The following is a 14,738-nucleotide window of genomic DNA, read 5'->3' on the forward strand; positions in this document are numbered from 1 at the left end:
CACAACCTCTCCCACTGCTGGAGTGCAACCTACTGTTTTGGCTCACTTTGTATGTGGTGAGAGGGTGTCCTGTTCACAACAAGGACATGAAAAGGCTCAGCTTATGTTGTTGTTCTGCTACAGACTTCCTTTTTGATCTTGAGCAACTTAACTTCCATGCTGTACCTGTATAGGACTGATACTGCTATTTCAGTATTTCTTTCTAGTAGCATTGAAAGTAACAGAACTTAGGAGTAACAGAATTACCTAAGACAGGTTGTTGTGGAACTAGTGCCGAAGTTTTGAAGTTCAGTGGAAAAACAAAAGTCAAGAATTATTAAATGGCTCTGCTTATTCATTTTCTTTGATATATTATGTCTATAAGTTAAAAGACTCTGGATGTGCAGTGGTTTTATGCTTATGTAGTATATACTGCATGTATAAGTGAACATACATATTTGTAGTTCTTGAACAATCCCTGTCGGATACTCAGACATTTTGTTGATGTGCATTTCTCTAAGTAGCCGGAAGAATTTCATAGAATTTTCATAGAATTTCTAGGTTGGAAAAGACCTTAGAGATCATCCAGTCCAACCGTCCTTAATCCCCCATTAAACCATGTCCCTAAGCAGTTCATCCACCCTTTTCTTAAACACATCCAGGGATGGGGACTCAACCACCTCCCTGGGCAGCCTATTCCAGTGGCTGACAACCCTTTCAGAGAAGAAACCAACACCCCCAGGTCCTTCTCCGCCAGGCAGCTCTCCAGCCACTCTTCCCCGAGCCTATAGCGATGCTTGGGGTTTTTATACCCCAAGTGAAGGACTCTGCACTTGGCCTTATTAAAGCTCATGCCATTGGCCTCAGCCCAACGATCCAGTCTGTTCAAATCCCTCTGAAGGGCCTCCCTTCAGTAGTTAAATGAATACAGCAGTGGAAAGCAGTGTAAATACAGTTACAGACAGGAAAGCAAAAGTTGATGTTACTTGTTCTAAACAAACAAAAATCATGGCAAAAACCTGGCAATTATTTAGGAGTGGTGGGATGTAAATAAGAATGCCAGAATGCCAGAAGTAGAAAATTGCTGGATTTTGACTGGGAGGAGGCTGCATACTATTTTCACAGTTTACAGTAATAAAAATAATTTTAGCACTTACGATGACATGAAAGAGCAGCTGCTAAAATTAAACATTTTAAAATATTTGGAGTAGAGCAGCAAATTACACCTAGATTGTTTTTAAAGCTGAGAACTTTCCCTCATATTTAATCTTTAACAAATCTTGGAAAACTGATGTGTTTAACTTTTTGAAAACAAGACTTTTTTTTTTTTTGACGTCATGCAGTGGATACATTTAAAAAGAGTAAATAAGGTGGCAATAGTGAGTCTATATTGCATATAGAAAAGCCAATGCTGGATGTGATCAGTAAGGAATTGAAGACAGTGTATCTTGTATCAGTCACCTCATAGTTTTGAGCGTAGTTTTGTCAAACATGTTTGGTAATAGCTTTTCTTGAGACTGAAAGTTTTGGTTTTAGAGGTATCTAACAATATATATGTAGAACTCTATAAGTGATTTCATTTACAGTGTAGAATACTTGACTTAAAACCAGCACCATGCCCGCAAAATGCAGCCAGTTTTAAGTGGATCGAAAATTACAAATTCTTAGATCTGCAAAGACATAGGAATCACCATCCACAGTAGGTATTTTTGCTGTTCTCTTGAGGATGTGATTTGACCACTCTTTGTTCAATGTCTTTGTCAATGCTTTTTGAAAAGTATAAAATCCTTCTTGATTAAATTTATTGATAATAAATAATAATGTTGAGATCCCCCTTGATTGCCTTGCAAATGATTACAGTTGAACAGCATGAATTTTTTTAGACTTCAAAGTGAAGAAAAAAGGTCACGTTTGCACAGTGGGAGCATATATTCAATAAATCAGTAAATCTGAAAACCACTTAAGGATCACAATAGAAAATTAATTGAACATGAATAAGATGCTTTTGCTAATTAGTCCAATGCAGTTCTTGGACTATAATTCTGGTAGTACTTATTAAAGAATATAGGCACAGTGTTTCCTTTGGGTATAGCACTAGTTAAATGATTACAGTTATAGCTGTAAGAAAGAATTAAGAAAAATAGGAAAGGATTTAGAAAAGACATAAAAGAATTCCTGAGTGAACAAGTACCTCCTTTGCTCTGGGAAATTTGACAGGGACAGTCTAGTTAGTTTATCAGAGATGAGATGGTGACTTGATTGGTTTGTAAATATTTGAGAAAGGTATTCCTATACAAAATTTTTGGTCTAGCAGAACAAGTCTAGCAAGGTGTCTTTCAATTAAACTTTTCACACTAAAGCTAAGATTTTTTTTCTTTCCAGAAAAGTATTCTGTGGCATAAAAATAACATTTAATTCAGTGCAAAAAACACTGTATGAAATTCTTTGACTTGTGTTTTAGAAAAGGTCGATAGATGTAATGTCTTCTTTCAGCCTTAGTATGCGCAATATATATGAGGATGGACATTGTTTGCACATTGTATTCTTAATTACCCAATTGATTACATTTTTATTTGCTCTTGTTTCTACTGTGTTAGAGGCCAGACGCATCACTTCTGATAGAGTGATCAGAAATTGTTTAGCAAGAGTTTAAAAAGTGACACTTTAAAGTTATCTGGAAGCAGAGGATGAAACACTAAGCAACAGCCTCAGTCTGTTTGCAGGCTTATAGATGATAGCCTCCAGCTTTTGGAGTAAAAAGTACCAGCTGACACTCAGAGAAAAATCACATTATTTCCCAGCAGGCACATTTTTCCCAGTATAAATGCAGGCTACTGAACAATTTTATTAGCATAATAATATAAAAATTCCTCACAGTTATAAACACATGACTTGGCAAAAGCTGTTACTCCACATCAGTGTTGCTAAAAAGACAACTGGAATGGCCACACCTCAGGATTTTCAGATGCTGTGGAGAAATTTTTCTTTCCCTACCTTCTCCAAAGGCATATGTTAAAGAAACTCTTTACGCTACAGCTGATTTTGTTTGGAATGGAATTTCTATAGAAGCTCCCTGGAAGTCTCATATCTTTTTATAAATTCCATTTCCCTTGAATACAGGGTCAGCATGTAAAGATGCAGTCAGTAAAAGAACTAAAATCCCAATTACTGTTGCCTGGGAAAATGATGACTATAATATCCTTTTGCCCATCAATAGATTGTTCTGTTCTCAAAAAGCATTTGTCCCTAGGGTGTCTGAAGCCAGGGCTAATTCATCAGCCACGGAGCGCAGTTGATTAAAAATTGTCTTCATGCAAGCCAATGGAATGCACAATAAAGTAACTGTGGAGGAAGTAGTAATTCCTACAGTAGCGTGACTTCCCTCCCCAGTCCCAGCCCAAACATATGTTCTGATGTTTGCCCAACTAGGAGCAACATACTTCTCTTGAGACACTTTGGTTTTCAGCACTTCCTTAATACTCACCAAATTGAAGTTCTTCAATTGCGAACATGAAATGGCAGAATTAATTTCTTAGGCAGTTTTCTTAGAGATAGTAGATGAAATGATGGTCGATAGAGGATCAGATTCATCCTGAATCCTGAAATTTTGTCTTTCTAGCTACTGTGCTCTTGAACACCTTGTGCTTTTTGGACTAGCAAGCCACTAGGATAACTTCTGTAGTGAAGAATGTTCACCATTGTTTGAAACCTGAATCCCCATTTAGGTGTTCAGTTCCTTTCCAGGAGTGGAATTTCTGGCGATTCAGGGAAACTTGTTATCCTTAGCATCTTGACTCTTGGAAATAATATTGGACGATTCTGCTGAATATGTCCGTTGCACATGACAACATCTGGATGTGGGATAGGCTCTTCTAAAAGCAGAAGGGCAGTAATGGAATAGCAGCTCAAACATACAGAGTTTTGGATGACGCAGACAGCTTTTCACTTTTTTGTCTTGTTTTGTTTTGGTGGGGTTTTTTTACCTCTCTGTGGAGGTAGGTGTAAAATAAAAATACTCTACTCAGGATCAAGTTTAATTGCTGTTTGTTTCGTTGGAGGGGACTCATGAGAGTAGATACTGTGGAACTTGAGGGAGAGATCTTTCTCATCTGCCTTTTTTTGCTGTATGGTAGAGTTAATGAGGCCGAAGAAATTGGTGGGTTAGTGATGACAGGCTGTATATTTATAGTGGAAAATGTTTACTTCCTTTGGAATAAGGATTCACAGTTTTCAAAGCTTCGTGAAATGTTTGGGATCAAAAGCGTGCCGAGAATATAGTGTGATTCAGTGCAAGCTACCAAGCCAATATGATATTTGATGTCTTTTTCCAAAAAATACTCTTCAGTATTACTTATCATTTCACAGTGCAAGTATTGCTTTTCAAAAAGAATATTACAGTCACAGCAATGCCCTTGATACATGCATCTGGTTTTGCTTGTGTTGGCGAACTTGTGCAATTAACCAACTCTCAAACTGGTTTTCATTTTCAAGAGCTGATGGCAACAGTTGAGTTCTGAATTGTTCAGATTTTGCAAGTTGGGCTCTAGAGATCAAAGAGTGATGGAGGTGAATTACTTGATGTATCTATGTTGGCAAAGCGTGACCATTTATGTCAATGCAAGTGTAGATATGTGTCACCCAAAGAAAATATTGAATTTTATGGATATTTTAGGGAGAGATTTTGTATGTATGTTTTCCTAAGGGAGTTCTCTGTGAAGTTTCGTATCTCCAGAGTGTATGCATACATTTTATGCTTGAGGTAGATTCTAGTCTTTAGCATATGGTAGCAATATTAATTTGTGTTTTGTAATGTGGCCATTGGTAAACAATCCTTCTCATCTGCTGTGGTTTCTGTGACAAAAACGGAAGTGAACTGCTGTTGATTTTGCTGTTTGATTTTAAATCAGTATGGTCTGTCTGAAATAAGAATTAATTGTGCTATTTATTTGGGGAAAATAAGCCCCTTAAAGCACTCTAGGAACTTTTCTGTCTATCTAGTTACATAAATCTGTTTATAATTATTCCTAATAACTTTAAGTTATATTCCTATAAAAATTATTTCTTTGAAGAAACACATCTTCTAATATGTTCTATGTCAGTATCATATTTCTTGGGTGGGGAAGGTAAAAGGTAATTAAAAAGTTACAGAGATAGCCTATTAAATTTGAAATTAAAAGATAGCATTGATGATTTTTATAAATGATAGTCTTTCATAATCATTGCCAAAACTAGTCTTGGAAAAATGGAAGAAAGGAAGTTATTTTAAATGGAGGTTGTCAAAAACATTTTTAACATGCTATTGTGGTTTAGACCCAGGCAGCAACTAAACACTGCAGCCGCTCACTTGCTCCTTCCCCCAAGTGGGATGCAGAGAAGAAAATATAGCAAAAGGTCTGAGGATAGAGATAAGAACAGGAAGGGATCACCAACCAACCACGGCCTCGGGCAAAACAAACTCGACTTGGGGACAGACTAATTTAATTCCTTACCAGTCATATTCAGAGAGGATGATGAGAAACAAAGCCAGATCTTAGAAACACTTTCCCCTATCCCTCTCTTCTTCCCAGCTGTACCTCTTCCCTGCAGCGGTGCAGGGGGGTGGGGAATGGGGGTTGTGGTCAGGTCATCACATGTTGTTTGTGTCGCTCCTTCCTCTTCAGGAGGAGAACTCCTCACACTCTTCCCCTGCTCCAGTGTGGGGTCTCTTCCCACAGGAGATAGTTCTCTATGAACTCTGATGTGAGTCTTTCCCATGGAGTTCAGTCCTTACCCATCAGACTGTTCCAGCATGGGCTTTTCCCACGGAGTCATGGCTTCTTAGGGTGCAGCCACCTGCCCTGGCATGGGGTCCTTTCCCAGGGACTGCAGATGCATCTGTGCTCCACCATTAATCTCCAGAAGCGTGGGGTCCTTTCCCACAGGAGACAGTCCTCTATGAACTCCTTTGGGCGCAGCCATCCACTTTGGTGTGAGGTCCTCCACAGGCTGCAGGTGGATCTCTGCTCCACCATTAAGCCCCATGGGCCACGACGGGGCCGCTGCCGTCTTACCACGGGCTGCAGGGGAATCTCAGCTCCAGCACACCTCCTCCTCCTCCATCTTCACTGACCTTGGTGTCTGCAGAGTTGTTTCTCCCATGTCCCCCTCCTCTCGCCACTGCAGCCACGCCAGGCCCAACCAGCCCAACGCACCTCAGCATTCCTGGCAGGACGAGCCCACCCAGCGGTGCCCTGGGAGCGGGGCACTTCGGTGCTCTCCGGGCTGTGCCGCCACAGCTGCCATCAGTCGCAGGAGGCCGGGATTGAGTCTCCGTCTCCCCCCTCTCTCAGCCCCAGGTCCCACATGGCACAGGTTTCTTTATTCCTTCTTAAATGTCATTCCCAGAGGCACTGATCTGCTCGGCCCTGGCCAGAGGCAGGTCCGACTTGGAGCAGGGGAAGCTTCTCGCAGCTCCTTACAGGGCCCATCCCTGTAGCCCGTCCCCCACTATGAAAACTGCACCACATAAACCCAACACACATGCTCTTTTTGCTGTAGAATTCTAATTTTATCATTCGTGTTAACGCTCTCTGAACACTCGCTAAGGAGGTCTTATCTTCAGAAACCCAGCTGCTCTTCCAGCTCATAACCTAACAGTTTATGGCTTAATAGTTGCTTTTTGCTTCATTCTTTCACTCAGTCCTGGCCCTTGAAGAAGCCGATTTAAAGAATGGAGCCTAATTATTCTCCACTAAATGGAAGTGCCTCCTGTAGGCTTAAAACTGCTCTTGTTCTCTTTTTCTACTGTAGCAATTATGGTGAATCTTCTTTATTTGCTACCCAAATATTTTCCCCTCATCTGTTGCATTCTTTCAGGGTTCTTCTTTTCCTCCCCAGCGTCCAGTTTATTTTTAGCATTCTTTTCTGATAAAGCTTTTCAGGTGAACATGGATCTGATAATATTCATGCATCTTCAGTGCTTATGGACACAGTAGTTGCAGCTTTCCGAAGTTGTACGTATGTACAAAGACCACTGTCTCGTCTTGAATTTGTTTTTCTTTTACTATGTTCTTTGATTTCTGTAACAGAAATGCCTGCTCTGTTCTTAAGGCGTGTTTTTTTCCGCTAGGATCATCAGCATTCACTTCAACACTTACGTATTTTTCTGTCATATTTTCCCTTTTTTTTACTTCTAACTCAATCAGAGAAAAGCAGTTGGACTTTATTCATATAAGTAAACAAATAAAAAAATGCAATTTTCTGTGGTCACAGCCATTGTAGTATATTGAGATTTTGGCAGAGATTGATTTAAATCACTAAGTAGCAGAACATGTTTTAAAGAATAAATTTATTCACTGTCTCATATTTATATTTGGTTTCCTACAGAAAAGTCAGTTCATATTGCTTTGTAAACAATTAATATCTTGATTATCCACTAAATAAAGTGAATATTTAATACTAACTGAATGTTAGTATTATTTTTTGCTAATAAAGTGAATAGACTATATAAATTAAGCAATTATATGAATTAACAATGTATTTGCATTTTTAATGTTTGTGACTTCTACTTTTGGAAAATAGACAATGACATATTTTATTTACTAGATGGTGAGGTTTATAGCCATGATTTGTATCAAGCTGGTTTTAAGTGGAAATGGAATTTAATTAAAAGATGGAAAACAATATTTTAAATAGCTTTTTACTATTTTAAGCTACTAGATATATGATGGAAAATATTTATAATGTACAAAATGTATTTTAGAAAGGAAATATCATTGTTAATAAATGAAGTTGACTTTCTCTAATCACCATGTCATTTTAAAATTCTTCAAGCAGTGTATTTCAGCCTCACGTATCTATTTCTTTAGCCATAGACTACAGGAAAAATTTTGTTTCTCAAAGCCCTGAGGGAACTAGGTTTGGGTTGCACAAAACTGAACCAGCCTAGAGTGAGGTATTCATTCCATACCTGCAGAAGAGATGACAGCAATGGAAAGCTAGCTGTTGTTTCAGTGGGTTTCAGTTCCAGTTTCTTCATCCATTAGAACAATCCTTGTTCCTTGGTTTAACTTTGTTGTCAAAGCTTTAAAGAAACAGAAGCAAAAGAAACCAATACACTGATAATATTTTTATGTAAAATTGAAGTAGATAGAAATAAGAAGTGTGGCCTCTAATAGACCCTGTCACAATTTCTGGGTTTATTGTTAAAAGAAAAATGAATGAAAGCACAAAATTAATACAGAGCAATGTTTATTTTTATTTCTGTGCTGTATCTTGACGTTTACATTAACAGTTGTAGTGTTGAGCATCATCAGTCAGCATTGCCAGACCTCTCCAGGATAAATTTTATCATCAAAATAAATAGAGGAGACTCTTGGATAATGTCCTAGATCAGAGCAATAAAAATGAGAATTTCCCATTTGAACGAGAAGGTAATAGGAGTTGCAGTCATCGCAAAGAACAGGAATAGGTTTTTCATGACAGGTCATGTTGTATCCTCTCCAATTAGGAGGGACAGTTAAGCGTATAACAGTTACCATTCTTTAGCCATTTTTAAATTTGCTCTGTTCTCCTCTCCTTAGCTCTGAGGTTTGTGTGCTCACACTATTTCTGTTTTTTTCTTCAGTTCTTTGGCACTCAGGCTTTGCCAGAAAACAGTAAAAAAATTCTCTTTGAAAGAAAAGACAAAAGCTGGGTAATTTGAAATGTCAGGTTTTTATTTTCGTGTAGGTGTTCTTTGTCTCAGAAGCTTAGCTATTGCAGTGATTTAGATTATATAAACCAGCTATTGTTTGTTTTCTGCTGACACTTTGCTGCTCCTTTAAGTTGTCTTTTTTGATAGTAAGCTTTGCTCATCATGTGGAAAAGACTAATCCAAACCAGGTGATGCTGTAAACTCAGAACCTGTTTTCTGTTGGAGAAAAAAGTGACAAATATCAGTTATAAATCTTGTGACAAAATAGGATTTGTCTTATCTAGTAATGAAAATTTTTAATCTAATATGAGAATTATCTTGACGTAATGCCAGTGCCATAAACCAGAGTGTATTCTCTGTGAGGTAAGTACTAATTACTTTTTATTTCAGTGTGAAAAACGGATGTTTAGTAGCACATGCATCTTATGGTGGCCATTAATTATTAATAACTAAATCATCTCTTTTCTATCTTTTTCCTACAAACACAAAGGAAAAATCATTGCAATATTTCTTCCATGACACACTGCTAAAAGCAAGAGAGTTAGAATGCTACTTCAGGTGTCTGCTCATCCCGCTGAAGGATGAGAGGAGAAAATCACCATAAGCAAACAGAAACATTAGGCTAAAATTTTTTCTGGCACCTGTCTGCAGCTGCTTTGAGTGTCTTCAAACTGTTCTGGTGGGTGTGCAAAGTACGGCAAACCTTGGAATACCATATACAGCTGCAGAGCATTGTGAAGAAGGTATGTCAACACGCAGCCCAGTTTTGAGCAGCACTGGAAGACAGATATGAATTGAGTCAGCAGAGGAGAATGGAAAAAAGGCTGCTCAATTTCTGGATCTGTGCTAGTGCTGTTTTAGCTGGGCTGTCTTAGGACACTGGTGAGAGTAACAGTAGTGCAAGTAGTTCCAAGAGTGGAAAGGTTTTTACAGCCCTTTTAGTCAAGCTTGCTGGCTACCAAGACTAATAGGATCCTCCAGCTATTTTCACAGCTTTCATATCTGTTTATTAAAGCTGTTTTTTTTTTAAAACAATTTATCATATTTTTTAAACAATTAATCATATTTCCTTTTATTTTTAACCAGGAAACTTTCTCTGTTTCACACATGCATTCAAGAGGCTGTTTAATGCAAATACTGTCGTATTTGTTCATTAAAACATGGATCATTTAGAAGGCTGTCAAGTAGCAGTGTATATTACCTGAGAGACCAGAATTACTCTTTGCAGAATATTCCAGTCTACCCGTTAAACAGGAAAGTGTGTGTTCTTAGCTTTACCAAGAAGTACTCATAAAATAGATGAGTCTGGCTCCTAAGAAGCCATTACAATCTGGCAGTTACATATTTATAAACATTTCTAGAACATAGAGTCATCAGTGTCTCTTGTATAAATCCATTAAAGATGTCTTGGTAGGGAAGATAATTTTTATCTAGCTTCTGTGTGAAAACCATAGTTAAACTATTTCAGTGGGATCGAGTGCACCCTCAGCAAGTTTGCAGATGACACCAAGTTGGTGTTGTGGACACGCTGGAGGGAAGGGATGCCATCCAGAGGGACCTTGACAGGCTGGAGAGGTGGGCCTGTGAGAACCTAATGAAGTTCAACAAGGCCACGTGCAAGGTCCTGCATGTGGGTCGAGGCAACCCCAAGCACAAGTACAGGCTGGGCAGAGAATGGATTGAGAGCAGCCCTGAGGAAAAGGACTTGGGAGTGCTGGTTGATGAGAAGCTCAACATGAGCCGGCAATGTGCACTGGCAGCCCAGAAAGCAAATCGTATCCTGGGCTGTATCAAAAGAAGTGTGGCCAGCAGGTCCAGGGAAGTGATTCTGCCCCTCTACTTAGCTCTCATGAGACCCCACCTGAAATACTGTGTTCAGCTCTGGAGTCCCCAACACAAGAAGGACATGGAGCTACTGGAGTGAGTCCAGAGGAGGGCCACAAAGATGATCCGAGGGCTGGAGCACCTCTGCTATGAAGACAGGCTGAGAGAGTTGGGACTATTCAGCCTGGAGAAGAGAAGGCTCCAGGGTGATCTTGTAGCAGCTTTCCAGTACCTGAAGGGGGCCTACAGGAAAGCTGGAGAGGGACTTTTTACAAGGGCGTGTAGTGATAGGACAAGGGGCAATGGATTTAAACTGAAAGAGGGCAGATTTTGATTAGATATAAGGAAGAAATTTTTTACATTGAGGGTGGTGAGGCACTGGAACAGGTTGCCCAGAGAAGTTGTGGATGCCCCATCCCTGGAAGTGTTGAAGGCCAGGTTAGATGAGGCTTTGGGCAACCTGGTGTAGTGGAGGGTTTCCCTGCCCATGGCAGGGGGGTTGGAACTAGATGATCTTTGAGGTCCCTTCCAACCCTTACCATTCTATGATTCTATGATTCTATGATTTACTTACCTTTCAGGACCTGAAAGGCAAAATATGCAAGGCCTCCAGAACTGTATAGAAATGGTGTGATGAGGTACAAATATTTGTGAAGCAATGTATTTGTTTAGAATATGGCTTGATTTTCAGCTCATCTGGATCTCAAGATGAGTTGAATTTCTTAGAGTGAGCTTTTTGTTTTTCAGGCACTTACTTGCCTGTTTTTTTTTCTACCCTCAGGACTTTCCAATATATAGAAAAGGTAACCCCCGTAACAGCATTCTGATTTTTTTTTTCTTTTTATAAAGTTTGCCCAAAGCAGACATCTGAAGAAATGTCTTCCAGTCGTGATTCGAGCCTTACTAATGCACCAGTGCAAAGCAAGCTAGTATCTTCCTTCCAGCAGCACACAAAGAAAGCACTTAAGCAGGTAAGCTCGTATTGACTGATAATCAATTGGCTTCCCTTTAGCATGTGTGTCAGTCTTATACGAATAAAATCTCAGCAGAATTTCAACGCGTTTCTGAGGATTTTTAGTGCTTTGTTTAGTGGTGTATTGCTGGTTTTTTTTTCTTTTTTTTTAACGATGGTGCAGTCCTACTATTTGTTGTGAGTTTAATTGTTCTTTTAGTGCTTTTCAAGTAAGCAGAATTGTTTATATTATCACATCCCTGCTTTCCTATGTAAGCATTTGTGTTGGAAATGTTATGTGAGGCTTAAAATAAAAAAAAAGGTTTTGAAAGAAGTTATGCAGAAAGGTAAGAATCAAGGTAAAATTGCTATTCCATTTTTCTATATGGTCTGTTAAGTAAGTTTTCTTTTATGCTGTATTTGACACTATATTGTATAAAAATGGAGTAGTTTTGGGGTTTTGAATAACTTATGATTTGGATGATTTAGGTTGCGTGGTAAGTAGTAAAGCTTGGCAACAATAACTGAGTATTGAAAGTTAGATATTAACTGAAAGCATAACAATGTGACAATTATTTTTCAACAGTGCCAAATTAGTTCAGCTTGCAGCTGGGCAAATGAAAAAGGAAAACTAAAAAACTGTAATTCAAAAAAAAATATCATTATCTCCTCTCAATTTTGAATATGTAGAAATTGTTATAGTCTTGTGAAGACTATAAAAAATGAAATACAAATTTTCTAAAGTGTTAGTATAATGAGATTATGTTGTTTTAATTTTTTCTCATAACTGCTCTCTTAATATAGTTAACAGAAGTCTAGTATTTCATGAAATAGTTTGTAGCAGAATTGTTGGTTTAGATTTAAGTTAAGCAAAGCCTGTCCACGTCTCTTTCTCGAAACACTTATTTGTGCTTAGTTTTTCATGCAGTTTGAGTTTAAATCCACTAAAGTTAATTATTCACGTAAGGTTATCTTGTACTTACAGGCTTTGAGGACTGGAAAGGATTGTTAGATTGGGGTCTCCCATCTGTTTGGTCAGGAAAATTGAGCAGTGGGCACAAAGCAGCTCACTAACTGTGCGGCTAGTTGTGAAAAAGACACACTTTTTGGAAACTCTTCTATACAGATCTTTTGCGATATGTGAACTTTCTTAGAGATGGAGGGAGTGAGCAAAGAGAAAAGAGCGGAAAAAAAAGAGGAAAGCCACAAATATTTAAACTTGTATAACTGTTGAAACTCTACTGTTTGTCACTTAGCATTGAGAATAATTTTTTAAAGAACAAACTAATCAGAATAGTTTAATTAGTGTAAAAAGTCGTAACATTGATGGAAATATTTGAAAACATTCCCTAAGGCAGTAGGGTATGAGCAACATCAGAAAGTTAAGTAATCGATAAAAAGAAATCAGTTTTAATTAAGTCGATGGTAATTAGATCTGAACTTCAGAGTATGAGAGTATTATTACACCTATCAGTAAAATGTTTTCTCTATGTACAGCGTTAGACAAATGGACATTTGTATTGTGGAATAGTAGAGGATTTTTGCTTTATTTTCTCTAAAGTTTCAGGTGTTGGCTACTGCCATATACATGCTGCAGATTTGATTTAATTTGGTATTGTAGCAGAGGTGAATAAACTTTAACAGTGATTTTATTTATATAATTGCGGTTGGAAATGTATTCTTTCACTTTCCAATCTTTCTATTGCTTTTATGGACACATAACATCTAAAATTTGTACAAAGAACAACCTGTATGTAGTACCTTTGAATACACAAGAAACTTTAGACAGTTTTATGGAATGCTTCTCCAACTGATGCTAACTTACTGGCTCCATGCTAAAGTAACAGAAGATAAGCCATCATCATGCTCTCAGCAAGTGCTTGTGCTATATAAACATATATGTCATAATGGGGTCTTCCCTAGCTACTGCTTTTTTCTATTACTAAACACTCTTCACAGAATGAAAACCTACAAGATAGACTTTCAAAGTTTCCTACTTTATTTATTTAAAAACAGTGGGTTCTTCATGATAACTCAATCTTGTGTATATTTGTTTTGTAATCCATTAAAATTAAAGTGAGAGGCAAGTTGGTAATGTGCAGTAGTGCTTGAAGATCTGAGCTAGAATTAGAAGATTTTCTCTACTGTTTATGTACTTATTAACTGCTCTAGTCATATGTAATTCTCTTTAAAGTCTTAAATGTTGGATTTGTAAATGATTTTATTTTTAATGAATTCTAGAGGTATATTCCTGGGTTTAGACTGCAAAGAGTAATCTCACTTTTCCTTATGACAGCATGCATTTTAGGATGTTCTCATGGATCACATTAGTCACAACACTGCATTTCCTGAACTGTGCTAAGAGCTTGGAGGAAGTGGCATTTTCTGAGCCCTGGCTCTTGGTCTTGACTTCTCTCAGGTAGCAGTGGATCTGGAGTACTTTGCAGGGGGTAGGGAGGTTTGCAGTTGTCAATGGACTTTCACAAGGTCTGTGTCAGACCTTATCTCCTCACTTTCAAAGACTGGGCTGCCATTTTGGTCAGGAAACTTTCTAGCTTCACTGCCTTCCTTAGTGTCCTTGTTGGGAGAAAGGTTTTGAGTGTTTTACCACTGAGTGTGTCTCATGCTTCTTTTTCATTTTTGAGGGAGTTTCAGTTTTGCTCTTGTATAGTATCTGAATGTAACGTCCAAAAAAATAGTTCCCATTCATAAGGGTTTAGACAAAAGAGTCTGTGGTGTAGAGCTGCCTTTTATGCTTGGCTTTCTGATGGCAGATTTTGCAGATTTCTGTGTCCTTTTTGCTGTTGGAAGTGCTTGGGTGTGTGTGCCCAGCTGTTGCTGATCTAGTATCTTTGAAAAGAAGGTTTATGGCGTGCTGTCACATGTTGATTTCCTATTAGTACTGATCAGTTCAATACCGATTTACCTCATTTTCACACTTGAGAGTTTTGGCATGCAGACCCATGTAAGGACCTCTTCCTGAGAATGTACTGAACTACATCTGCATCTACTAGCAGTGGCACATGATCACACTACTGTGTGAATTATTCTTACTCTCGACAAGGCTAACTCAAGTATGGACATCAAGTCATGGCATAGTATCTACCATATTCCTCTCTGGTCCAGTTTCTGTTCCGTTGACTTGAGGTGATACTTTTTTTGGAAGTCTTCGCTATGTACAGGTTTGTCTGTATCTATCAAGATGTTCTTGGAACATTTCTCAGAAGAAACGATCATACCTGCAAACTGGCCTCATGTAGGTAACACTGAGCCTGTGTGAATATCCAGGACATTGAGGTGGTGTTAGTG

At 38.4% G+C, this 14,738-nt stretch overlaps 1 protein-coding gene across 2 annotated transcripts in view; it reads left to right on the forward strand.

The window, feature by feature from the left end:
• ASXL3 (ASXL transcriptional regulator 3) overlaps positions 1 to 14,738 on the forward strand; it is a 134,750-nt gene that overhangs the window by 62,843 nt on the left and 57,169 nt on the right. The window contains exons 3-4 of one of the 2 annotated variants that reach the window (XM_086609256.1): positions 62 to 64; positions 11,327 to 11,448. In XM_086609256.1, the coding sequence (XP_086465382.1) occupies positions 62 to 64; positions 11,327 to 11,448 (125 nt within the window). The remainder of the gene's footprint in view (positions 1 to 61; positions 65 to 11,326; positions 11,449 to 14,738) is intronic. The other variant, XM_086609255.1, reaches the window with a different exon arrangement.

The sequence above is a fragment of the Tauraco erythrolophus genome, chromosome 3 (genome assembly GCF_009769465.1).
Source record: "Tauraco erythrolophus isolate bTauEry1 chromosome 3, bTauEry1.pri, whole genome shotgun sequence".
Taxonomy (NCBI): Eukaryota; Metazoa; Chordata; class Aves; order Musophagiformes; family Musophagidae; genus Tauraco; species Tauraco erythrolophus.